General features: G+C 27.8%; 1 protein-coding gene across 1 annotated transcript in view; it reads right to left on the bottom strand.

The window, feature by feature from the left end:
- LOC107449150 (B-cell receptor CD22) overlaps positions 1-13,744 on the bottom strand; it is a 239,683-nt gene that overhangs the window by 15,520 nt on the left and 210,419 nt on the right. The window contains 3 exon segments of the mRNA XM_043055035.2: positions 130-233; positions 2,102-2,135; positions 3,894-4,031. Coding sequence (XP_042910969.2) covers positions 130-233; positions 2,102-2,135; positions 3,894-4,031 — 276 coding nt within the window.

Here is a 13,744-nt window from a genome sequence, read left to right as displayed (position 1 = left end):
ATGATAAGAATAATGAAATGTTACATATCATTGGCTAAAATAAAGGACAAATTCATGCCACCCTTACGGCAACATTAGTCGATTGGTAGATTGCGAGTCAATAGACTTAAAATAAGCGTTTTAGCTTACCTGGGAATTTTTTTCTTAAAAGTGGACTATCGTCTTGCCTGTGACCTGACAGCAACGGCGAAGCTCCAATAGGTGTGGAATCAGCTGCTCTATCTCCATGATGACTAAAATAAAGAATATGCAATGGATTACGTTATATAAAATATTGAATTTTTATGTATATCACAAGCAAAAGAAAAGTGTATATATGTATATATATAAATAAATAAAAGAACGAAACAGAATGGTATAAAACTCAATTTTTATGAAAAAGACAATATCGTTAAATTGCATGCAAGATAATCCCGGAGAGTCTGTATTCCACTTGTAGTCCTTGCCCAAAGTTTTCAAAAATTGCAAATGTGTTCTTTAAATAAAATGTGTTTGTTACTTGTTACTCACCTCTGTAATATTTTACTGGTTACCTAAATAATTAGTATTAATAGCTATATAGATATGGAGATATATGTAAGCTTTTAGCACTAGTTATTTGCAATACAAATAAATCTAATTTATTGTCAGTAACAAATTAACAAGGATGAAAAAATATTGGGTTAAAAATTTTCTAGTTTTTTTTAAATATAATTATTTTAATAATTAAGGAAAACTTTTTAATGGTTTCGTAATAAAATAGTAAGAAATTAAACTTTGTGTGTAACTCATCAAGATGATATTGCCTCAGTTGATTTTAGAGTATGTTCATTTTATTTAAAGTTTATCTATTAATTATGTTTAAAATTTCTTACGAAATTTTTATGAAAAGCAGATGAATAGTTGAAGTATAAATACGGCGTATGAAGATAAATATCACATAAAAATACGACGAATAATCGACGCATAAAAATTGAATAATAATAACATGAAAATAAATGCCATAATTGAAAGTAAAAACATTTTGAGAAGAAAAAAAAGTCTGAGAACCGGTTATTTTTTACTGTATTTTGATCCAGAATTTTTACAGTGTAGTTAGCCACCAAAAACTTTTACAATTAAAGTAGTGTCTTGACTTAATTCTTTCTTAAAGAAAAATTACATTCAACTTCTTTGTATGTCTGTTTCTTATAATATTGCATTTCATTTCCTTAACAGTTTAATATTAAATGAAAATGGGTATATTTAGAATTGCCTATTTTTTTAATCCACGTAAAATAATTATTTTGCATTAAAAAAAGCTGCATTCCAAATGTATCAAATAAAAATTAAAATTTCGACATTATTTCGAAATTATATAGCCTTTGTTTTTCTTTTTTAAAAAAAGGAATTATCTATTTAATGCTTACAGGGTAGGAATTATTGAACCGATTCAAGTCCATTACCCATTTACCGAAACACGGTAATTGCATAATCAATTTAGAGTTCGGATTGCAAGGAATGGAGTTCCAATGCAGAATAACAGAATATCGTTTAGAACTTATTTCGACTAGAATCTATTCTTCTTTTTAATAATTTGTTTCTCTTATGCTATTAAGTAACTGAATTGAATTTAGAAAGGGAAACTATAAACAATCTGGTACTTAATGGATCTTGTATTAGCAAATAAATTACATTATTTCTTATCCCTCTTGCTTAATGATTAGTTTACAACTCTAATTCGTTATAAACTTTTAAAATGAACATTATAATGGATATATTTTTAACTCGCTTTTTTAAGAGAACATTAAAATATCTATTAAAATAATTGTTTCAAAACGTTTTAATAGCAAATTTATGAATAAAGTCAGCCTTGTAGTTTTAGAAAATGGAGAGCGAATGCTTGAATAAACAGCATTACAATTATTAATTTAAATTTTTAACACACGCTTACAATTGAAAGATTAAAACAAAAATTTCAAGAATTTCAAAGTTATAAGTCATTGTGATTATCATTAAGGTAATCGTTAGCATCACAAAAGCATTTTTTTTTATCTTGAAGCATTTTTATATGTTCCTTGTAAGTCTTTTATGTGTATTTTAATGAATTTAAAGCTAAATTAAGCAGATGAAGTTTACTTACTGGTGTCTTTCTTGTAATGCTTCTTTACTATTAGCTAAAAAGAAATCAATATTAGTAAAAATTGTAAATATTTAAAAAATAAAATTGCAGTACATGAAAAAAATTTATCTATCTCAATACTATACTTTTTTTTAAGTAAAATTTCAATTTAAAATTATATATCAATTATTATACTGTTAAAACTGCCATCTAAAAATTATAATTCTATTAAAATTATTATTGCTTTTAAAGCTTTTTCTATATTTTCTTAAATTTTTTGGGATATTAAATAGTAATTTATGAATTCAAAACATTTAGAAGTAAGAATAATCAAATGCGAACTGCAAATATAAGTGAAATCTTATGTAAATATATTATTCCTGTTATTTTTTCTTAACTCTAACTGATTAACTATTCTCAAGTGAACTTTCCAGAAGTTATTTACTCACTTTGCTCTATAACAAGGGTAATTTTTAAATAAATTTTATTTATTTATATATTTTATCTAAGATTACGTGTCGTAATCCACATTTCTTATTCTTTATTCTTATTTTTTATAAGTGTATAATATGTTTGCACTGAATAACTGTTAACAAATAATCAATTGATCAAGTAAACATGTTATCAAATGAAATTTTGTTATAAATTGTAAAATCACATAGAGTATATTAAGGGAAAGAGAGCATGATGAATACTTATTTTAATTACATTTTAATTATTGAAAACGTAGCTTCATTTGAAGATTAAATGGTGTGAACACCGTGTTGCTATGGACAACCTCAATATTGCAGCAACTGATTGATTTATCTATTGCAGGTAATTTTCTAATATATTCACAAGAATTGGTTATTTCTGTATAATGCTAAGATAAGCACATGTTATAATTTTACTTCATACAGGTTCTTCGAAATAATTCTAATTGGAGGAAAAAAATCTGTATAATAATGACTGATTAATTGATCAATTTCAATAATGAAACCGAACCATAATAATAATAATTTTAATAATAAAACCAAAATAAACTGTATTAAACCATTCATTTAGTAATTTTTCCATTCATATTCGAACAGTTAAACGGAAATTCTGGTTTTCGAAATGAAAGTTTTTTTTCCATTTTGTAAGACATGCAAAACTGAAAAAAAAATTTACCGAATAAATTGATTTTATGTTGCGTTACCAAATTTTACTGCATCTATCAAGCTTTGTTGTACATTGTAAAACCTACTTTACTTTTAATTTTACCAAAATCTTTACCAAAGCACTTCGGTTAATATTACTTAACATTTTGGTGTTCCCATAGAACCAGAAACACGTTAAATTTTGTCATTTTGTTTTAATTTCGACTTTGATCATATTTTTTCACAATGTAGGTAGGTTTTTCCATTTAAGTTTCTAGAATGTTCACTACATAAAAGCACAATACATAAATTCTTGTTTAGAATAAGAAAATCGAGAATTTTTTTGTTGACAGGAACCGCTTTTTTGAGCAATCCAAAAAATGTTTCCCATTATATTTCATCTGAAATTTTTCATAGCTCGTACATGAAAGCGAATTCATTCAAAATAAAATTTGTGAATTAATATATTTTGTTTTAAAAATACAATTGTCGCATGTAATATTTTCTTTCATATATTTAATAATTAATAAATGAATCGCTTGCAATTATAAAGACAAAGATTTTCTGTTTTAAAATACTAACCTTATTAAACACACCATTTTAAAATACTAACTGTAACTTCTTTTTTATATAAAAAAGGTACATTTTTAATAAAGGATTTTAAAACGATAAGAAAAATAATGGAATATTTTTACCTTTCATTCTTCGCCGTAACACAATTGCTACTGCTGTTGTAAGAAAAATAATGAGTAGAATACCGATTCCTCCAGATATCCCTGCTACTATTAATAAGTTTTCCTCTTGAAGTAATAACTGAACCCATCCGGAGGGAGCTAAAGGAAAAAAACATTCATAAATGTAATTGCAATTTTTCTGAACAGGGTTATTATTTGTTTGTTTATTGGAATGCAGCGAAAATGGAAAATGTATTCAGGTAGATAATGTGTGAACAAATATAAAGCTACTTATTTACTCGTTGTTTACAAATAACTGAAGTTCTTTTTAAAATACATAAAGTTTATACCATAGACTGTAACTTATACTGGTGTAAGAAATTAAGACAATTTTCAGACTTGGTCTATTATCTCCAGAACTATTGGAGACGTTTTAATGAAATTTGATATGTACGTACATCGATACAATACAAAACAAATAATCACTAAGCAATTGTAATACACAAGAATGATGCTGCATAACACTCGTTGGAGTCGAAAGGTATGAAACGGCGGTTGCAGAATAAACAAAATAAATAAGTGTTTATAGGGGGTATCGTTCCCCTTTACAGGCTTTTCAACGTGATTTCATACTTGAAAGAAGGCAGTTTATCATTTACTGTGGCAATTGGCCTGAATTGACCTGTGGTAATTTCATACCTTCAGACTCCAATGATTGTTGCGCACAATCATGAGGTATGCATTACAATTGTTGAATGGTTATTTGTTTTGTATTGTATCAATGTATGTACAGTCAGCAAAAAAAAAAAGATATCACCCTGAATAACTTTTGTTCTAATGATCGGATTTTCACGATCTAAGTGTCAATCTTAATGGTTCCCGGGGGTGACCTCAAATATGCTAATTAATTNTGTACATAACAAATTTCATTATAATCGGTCTAGTATTTCTAGAGATAATTGAAAAAGTCTGCAAATCCTCTTAATTTCTTATACCAGAGTAATTAGATTGTTGTTCTATAAAAAAGTTTTTTATTTCCTGATCAATATAAAATATCTTTCAAATAAATTTTTAACAATTGTATTTAGTCATAAACACACTATATTTAATGATTTCGGAATAAAATGTTAAGAGTAAAATTTCCAGCCTTCAATTTGAAAGAGGTGGAGAAAGATTTTAGTTGTTAAGATTGATTTATATTTAGTTAATAATAATTTGCATCGACATAAATTTTTTTTTTTATAAAATATATTTCTTACTTAAATTCAGCAAGACCAAAATGTATGAAAAATAAATTTAAGAATGACCTAAAGAATTATATTACAGTAAAGTAAGCTTTTTCCAAAGAGAAATTTATATTTATAATATAGTTATAAAACAGTTTTTTCCTTGCTTGGAAGAATAAATATTTTTAACAGTATTATTTTCAAAAAACACGTATGAGATATTTGTTAAGAAATTGCTTTCTTAAAAACTAGTCTACTGATTTCGTTTTGCTTAACAAAAACTATTTTCTTAAAAATGATCGAAAATTGTTTATACTTTAGAGTTGAATTAATTTTTTTAAAAAACTAATAAATAGTAGTTGCAAATTATTAAAAACTGTTTTGTGTATGGAATTAGCTTAAAAAAGGAGTTTATTACTATGTACAGAAATGAGGAAAGTGTGTGCAAAAATATTTTAATCCTAGATTTTTTTTTTAATCTTTGGCAATTCGCTTGAAAAATTCATGAGATAAGGTGAAATATGCAAAAAGTAAAATTATCTTTAAGGGTTCCTAACTTTAAAACGTTTTTCAGACCAAATTATTGGGGCCGTATTGTGCAGTTTGAACAAAACAAAAAAACCCTCAAAGTATTTTGAAGGTAATGAATCCAAATCCGTTGAAATAAAAATATGATGATTCAGAGAAAGTCTGATTTTGTACTTTAAAATACTTTCTACACTATTTAATTACCATGTTTGAGTTCACCCCTTTACATCATTTAAAGTGAATCCTAGTAAGTGAATCTCTGATCATTAAATCAAAAGTTATTCAAAGTGTTCCGTTTCTTTTGTTGCTTTTTTGCATTGTATACTAATAAAAAGGTTATTTATAAAGATACGAATTACGAAGCACACAAATATCTACTGGAGAGTATAGTTGCTTGAAATCCCTGTTTATTTTAATTAATATACTGTTTCCTTTTATTTGTATTTTAATCACTATGAATCCGTAGGGACAAATGCATTGCTTGACAGATATGATGATGAAATATATTGTCTTTCTTTGTAATGGAAATATAGGAAAAAATGGAATAAATTAAGCAACAGAGTATGCGAATCTTTTAAAATTGCAAAATTGCTTTTATGCATCTAAGATGTTAATAAAAATATGTTTATTCCCAAATTGCTTATGAATTACAAGTGTTTGTACGTTACAAAATTAAAACTCTTTAAATGGATGCATAGATTTTTGCAGTCAACACATCCTGCTAAATGTAGAAATTAAAAATAATTCTATGACGTTAAATGAGAATTGTGAAATTCACATTATTTTTATATTAAAAATACTCACTAATATACACAAAAAATGGAAGTAAATATTAAAGTTATCATTAACGAATTTCCATTCCATTTAAATGCGAGAACAAAATAAATTCTACTTTGTCATACTGTAGTAATTAAAGAGCAAAGTATGGCGGATATCAAACAAGTATTTCTTTTTCAAATTTCTAAAGCATTTAATCTCTAAAGCATAATCGCAGTTATATTTAAGCTGTTGAGTTGCCTTTTTTTATTGCGCAAGATTAAAATAAATATTTTAACTCATAATAATAAAAAAAAAACAATAAAATCTGCTTTTCGCGTTAGGTTTGTGATGTGATGAAATCTTGTGATTACGCAATAACCACAACGTAATTCAGAAATGATAACTTATTTTATTTCTGCTCAAATGTAAAAAAAAATTTACCAAATTTGAGCTCCATTTAGTTTGTTGAATGGTAGTAAAAGTGAGATGTATATGAAAATTTAATGAACCAAAAATTTATAAATTCCAAACCTGAGGAATAATGTTTGGAATTTACTTGGAATGAATCTTGAAAATTAGCAAGTTCTAATGCTGCCGAATGGCGATGGGTTAGTTATCAACAGTTCGAATAGGCGATTTATTTTGAATTTTAAGTAGAATTATTAGCCAAAAACAAATAGCTTAAAATATAACGGGTTAGAATTGATTGTTAGAGGTACTCCGTTAAATGAGTTAAAAAATAAAACGTGAAAAGAAATAGGCACACTGTAAGAAACTGATACTAAAATTTCACAAAAGTTTCTTCGTTTTCGACAAAACCATTTTCTGGTATATGTTCTGAACAAAAATTGCATCACACTGACGAAATAATTGTCGTCTTTTCTTTGAGGAAACAAATTTTGTCCAAGTGAAAGAGATATTTCTTCAATTTTCTTTATTTAAAATAAATAAATCAAAATTTCAAAGCGTCTAAATTATCTCACCTTTCTAATAATCACTTTATCGTGGACATCATATAATTGGATGAATGTCACCCAAAGGAGAACAAATGGAGAACAACGGAGAATAAAGGATCACAACAAGGACAAATAGAACAAAGAAATGAATGACATCCATACCCAAAGCGGGATTCGAACTCGGAACATTTTGATACGACGTCAACTTATTGACCACAATATCCATACATCACACAGAGTCGCAGAAATGTAATAAAGCCAAAACAGTTATGAAGAAACGTAACAAAATTCTGAAAGTGATGAAAAAAGTGTTTCCATAACAATGCCATTGAAATTTTATAAAAAAATGCTTACAGGATCATTTCTGCATCTTTTTGCAATCTGTTATAATTTCAGGGAAAAATAAATATTAATTCCCTTCCCTCCTCGAATGACGTAGTTTACGATTAAGATTCTTAACGTTTTATATTGTAACCAGCATAAAAGTGGTGATTTTCCTTTTATACCGGAAGTTCCCTTTTTCTCCATAGTTAATTATCTATGAATTCGGTTTGTGTGCCCCGTCTTTGAGTTATTGTGCCGTTAATCTGCGAATGTTTATTAAATGTGTTGCGTGAAACTAAATTTTAAAAAAAAAGCTGATTAAAGACTATTTTTGACCGCATCAAAACACCTGATAAGATTCTAAGATATGAAATAGGCTTTATCTTAGTAAAATAACGACCAAACGCGTTTTAAATAATTTCTTAAACAATGGCGTAGTTCTTTTTTTTAAAGTTTCCCTTTTTTCCGAAATGTGGTTTATGGTATAAAAAGTTCACACAATTTGTGTTGACGTGTTACTAATTGTGTCAAAATTTTCTTTTTAAGCAGGAAGTGGTTGAGAGTTTCCTTGACGAGTAAACAATGAGCTTCGAAAATATATTTATAGGTTTTAAGAAGATGGTTCCAGACAAAACTTATGCATGTTTATAAATTTTATTAAGTGAAAATCAAATTGAATATGTTTAGGGTTTCATACGTGGAAAGTTATCATCCTCCTTAACTAATTTATGAAAACATTGTTTCTGTTTTGATTTCTGAACGTTGAATGGCGCATAGAGTTAATTATAGAGTTGATTTTTTCCTCTTTTTATCAAAAAGAAACAATAAACACAATTTTTTATGTTGTTTGCAAACTGAAAACTAAAAAAAAAAAATATTTAATATTAACTAATTGTATAATTTATTATTATTGGCAAAAAGCATTTATGAAAAATTTTATTTGTTTTAAAATTTTTCTTGAATAATAATTTTTTATGGANAGGCACTGGCCCACCCTGGGCTGTCTAGCCAAATATGATGATGATGATGATAATTTATTATTATTGGCTAAAAGCATTTATGAAAAATGTTATTTGTTTTAAAATTTTTCTTGAATAATAATTTTTTATGGAAAATTATTTTGACCTTATGCATACATTTTAAGAATTTTTATTTTCCAATAAAAAATCTGGCTTCCCGAAAAATTGTTCTTGTATTACTCTAATTTCAATATTTACAAATATATTGTTAATTTTGAAAGTTATTTTGTGGTAGACATTTAAGTGTTTTATTTAATAAGTGTTGCATCTAAATTATTAATTTATTTAAGAACTATAACATTTATTTAATAAAAATATAGTCCTCTTACATTATTTGTTATCAGTTTTTGACTTTACTTACTTTGCTTTGACTTTGATAATTACGATTATATTATAGATTAGGGCAAAAAAAAAACAGTAAAACTTTCTTTTATGGGCAAACATTTCAATAAAAAGAAAATTTGCGTTGAACAGTCAGACTAACTTTTCTATTTGTGATATCAGATAAAATATCAGATATTTTTTTTTATATTTTTGAAAATAAGACGCTTAATTATTGAGTTCCTACCAAAAACACAAAAAGTGAATTTAATATTAAATATTCAATCTTCCTTCAGGTCTCCTGGCTGAATTAATGGGGCCATATTTTCCAACTGGCAGCTATCCAACCCCAGCATCTGACACTTGCTTGCTGTTACCTAATTTTTAGCTTTCTGAAATCTTACCGTTACATTAGCTAGAATTTTAAACCAATTCAGTAATCAAGCATTTTAACAGTTATGTAATTGATATATTTTTGCGATGTTTCAAGTTACTGAAAAAATATTTGTTTTGTTTTCGTTATGACGTGGACACTTTGACGTTTTGCAATCGACAAGGAAGTTATTTGCAATGTTTTGTTACGTTTCTGCAACCACGGAAATATTTCAATGTTACATTTTTATTATGTAACTGTGACATTTAATGTTGTATGGATACAGGCTGATTGGCTTCTCTCGTCATTTTATTTTCCATCGCTCAGTCTTGCTCCTGCATTCACTCTTTATTCCTGCTTCACTATTTTATATTATAACCGTGGTGGAACAGCGGACCCAATTTTTGGTTTACGACTACTATCGTTCAATTCCGTAGCCATGTAATTTTGAACACAATCCTGAAGACAAGGGAACTCCTGGATAAAGTTGTGGGAGAAATTTGCCTTCGTGGTGGTCCTTTTGACGGAACTAATCCACTTTTGCTTTACCACGAAGATCTCCCATGGTTAGCCTGACGGTAATGGGACTCTAACCCATCATCCGTCTACAAATGAGGATATTGCACGTCCGCACTGTGGTTGGTGCTAGCCGGGTGAGAAATTTGTATCGACCAACTCTCGATGGGATTCGAATCCGGTTCACCTCGTTGGAAAGCTCCCTGTTTCGTTATTGTAGTTAACAGTCTCCCAAAATGCTCTAGGATGAGGTTTTATGTTAAGAAAACATTTTCGTCTCATATTTGAGAGTTCGAGTGTAGCCACAGGTAACATGATTTCGTGACGAAATCATTCTCAAAATTAACAAAATGGAGCTCAAATATTGCTGAATAGTCAAAAGTGAATTTCCAAGAGTGGAAGGTCTTATTCAAGTTTAATGCAGAGGCGTGTTAAGAATAGAAATATTTTAAATGAAAGTGAATTAAATGAATAAATATGTCGGAATATTATTACAATACAACACTACTTATCCTCAAATCACGATTCATATCCTTTTTGATTGAATTTACATGCGACATATTGAGCAAAATCTGATACCCTTCAAAATATACGACATGATATCATTTTCTAAACAACTATTTTATCTCGTGAAAACTATGCAAATAAGATTAGAACCTTCTCCAGAAAATGCTAGAGTAGGGTCCATTATGCATAACTCAAGAATAATACGATAAAGATTAAAACTTCACATTAAGTCTGCTTAATCGTTTTCCCCCTTTTGTACAACCAGCGAAACGATAGTTTTGCGGGTGTGTCAACGAGAAAGCAGTACAGTAGCATTTCGGGAAGCAGGAAACAGCGAATTTCTCAATAACGCTATTATCCTCGAGTAATTTGGTCCGCCTCAGCTTAATGACGCCCGTGTGACCACTTAATGACCTACCCCAAGATCAACTGAGCTACACTTTGTGGGGAGTCGTTAAGACGCCTAAGGGATGGTAGAGAAAGACAGAAGTCACAATGCTTAAATCATATGCATTAAATCCATGTTCGGTAACCATTGGCGATCAAGACATCGCGTAAGCCATTCTGAAGGCACACCAGCTACTAATCCGTCGAATCCCTTACCCAGTGCCACGATTGCATAAACCATAAATCTATAAAACGCTTGTTAACAAGTATAAGTTAATGAATAAGCCGAAATTTATGCCTATGTATTCCAGGCCTCTTGCTTAACGAGCATAAAATAGATTCATAAATCATACATTCATTTCCTATCCATTCATGGTAAATGCATAGAATGGGTCATATTTTAAAGAAAAGTCTAAACTTTATATGTATAGCATTTTAATAATTTATCTGATTTCGAGCATATTTGTTGAAATATGCAATAAATATTAGTTCATAAATAAACTTTATCTCTAATACAAAAATTTAATTTGGAGAGTAGGAAAACATATTTTTCAACAAAATAATAGTAATTTTTAATGAATCAGTGAATCAGTAAATGGTTATGTAACAAAGTAAGTCATTAAAAAAGAGAATTTTCGAACAAATTGTTTAATGATTATTTTTAGAAAAGTTATGTTTCAATCAAGTGTCAAGCCATAGACTTGAAATATATCCAATCAGATGGCGAACCATCGACTTGATAGATGTGTAATCAATAGTCAGGACAGAGACTTTATAAATTTGAAATGTTTATATAAATACTTTTTTTCAAAAGTTCATAAGATCAGTTCCAAATATTTTAGAAAACATGAAGCGAGTTATTTTATGCGGGAATTCGAAAAATATAAACATCGACTAGCTTTTAAAACAAATATTTTGTTTATTAAGTAGATAATCCCAAAAAACTGATGCGATAAGATATCACTTGATTAAAAAAATAATAAGTAAATAATAAAAAAATTCTGCATTGATTTCAAAAATATGGAAATTGAAATAAAAGTCGGCATGTTTTAAGCGTTGTCTACTTTACATTCGATCTTTCACACTATTTTGTTTCTTCATATTCACGTCTGGCAGGTCTTGAGAATGGGTTCTTATTTCTTGAGAGCTGGAAGCATGTCTTCTTTTATTTCCATTTAAGTCAATGGAAATTTTTTAATCAAAGAATATTTCATTTGTTTCTTTCTTGTCTATTTTTATGAAAGAGATAGTACAAAGTCGTAGTTTTTTTCCGTTTGGAAATTTTGCTGAAAATTTTAACACAATATTCATAAAACTGTACATAAATTGGGTTCATTAATTTACGGTGGTAGGATATTTTATAGTTATATTATTGACAGTGTTATCTTATAATGATGTTATTAACATCTTATAAAACATTTTACTCTACCACTTTTGTAATGATTTTGGAAAAATTAATAAAATATCATTTGATAATCTGTGATAGAATTTGATATTTTTTATACCTTAGAGCATGGTATAAAATCCATTTATTCCATTAAATTTTCTTTTCAGTTTTGTAATTCTTACTCAAGGAGTGGTGATAAAAACAATAATTTTGACAACCAAAATTTTCGGTTACATCGGAAGAATTACCAAGTGAATGGTTTAAATAGCGGACATTTTGATTTTATTAACCAGATAACTAATTACGATTTTTTACTAAGAAAATTTCATTACCATACAGTGCAGTAATTTTACCAGAATTTTTTCTCAGTTTTCACAATTTTCGAAATTTTTGATAAATATAGATGACAACATAAATACTAATACACTAAAAAAATTATCAAACAGTTTAATTTTTGCTAAATTATTATTTAACTCCCATTTTTATCTATAATCTTAATTAACGGAAACAAATCCTATTTATAATTAAAAAGAAAAAATATGTAACCAATTATTATTGTTTAATATTAAATGGTATTTTTTAATGAGATTAAAAATTAAAATTTTAACTAAGGAAAAACTGAAAATTTATTAATAAACAAAGTATAAAGGTACTGAAAAATTCTTTATTTCTTAATACCTCAACAAAAGATTAAATTCTTTCTTTTATTCTACAAAAAAAATCTTTGAAGAAAAAAAGAAGGAAGATATTTCTCTTTCGTATTTCTGATCACGAAATTTTAAATTAAAGAATGCAATTAAGATCTCAGAAATCAGAAACCACCTGCCAGTTTTGCTTAATTTAACAGCTTTCTCAGATAAAGTTCTAAAAAAAAATACAAAACAAAAATTGTATTTTTCAGTAATTAAATTAATTGGACCCCTTTTTTATCTATATCTATAGCTCTCACAACAATGCAAGAGCGAATCTGATTCCAGCTGTTAAACCTTAGCTCATTGAAATTTTTCTTCTGGATAAAAACGAAAAAGTAACGGAGATTTTGAGCATGTATTTAATTATCCCCTACCCCTCTTCATTAGTAAAACGACGAAGTCTTCCCTTTTTGTATCTCATTAACAGTATACTCGTACACTGTTAAGTTAATTGTGCATCCTTGTTAACTTTACTGTCTCGTCCGCCTACAAATAAGAAATATAATGAACGTACTCTTAAATCTAGAAGCTATTTAAAATTCTCTTAACATAAAAATTATTACAAAAAAGTATGTTTTTACCTCCCCCCTTCTACCATATGGGGATGATTTTTGAGCTAAAAGTTAAAGAGTTTACTTGCTTACGAGTCAAAAATTTAATGAGGCATTATGAAAAAAAATTTACAGGATTATACAGAAAAACAAAAATTAGCAAATTAGGCTTATCTGTAATTGAATTTGCTTTGGTTTTTTCGCTTGGCATTTATTAAATCTACTAATCCTTTCAAAACAGGAAGGTATTGTTAAACATAATTTTTTTAAAAAATATTTCTTTTCTGTGTATATTAGCATTCAAATACGTATTTACACATATTGAG

The sequence above is a fragment of the Parasteatoda tepidariorum genome, chromosome 5 (genome assembly GCF_043381705.1).
Source record: "Parasteatoda tepidariorum isolate YZ-2023 chromosome 5, CAS_Ptep_4.0, whole genome shotgun sequence".
In the NCBI taxonomy this organism is placed as follows: domain Eukaryota; kingdom Metazoa; phylum Arthropoda; class Arachnida; order Araneae; family Theridiidae; genus Parasteatoda; species Parasteatoda tepidariorum.
The sequence above is the reverse complement of the archived record's forward strand: the minus strand, read 5'-3'. Positions and strand labels throughout refer to the sequence as shown.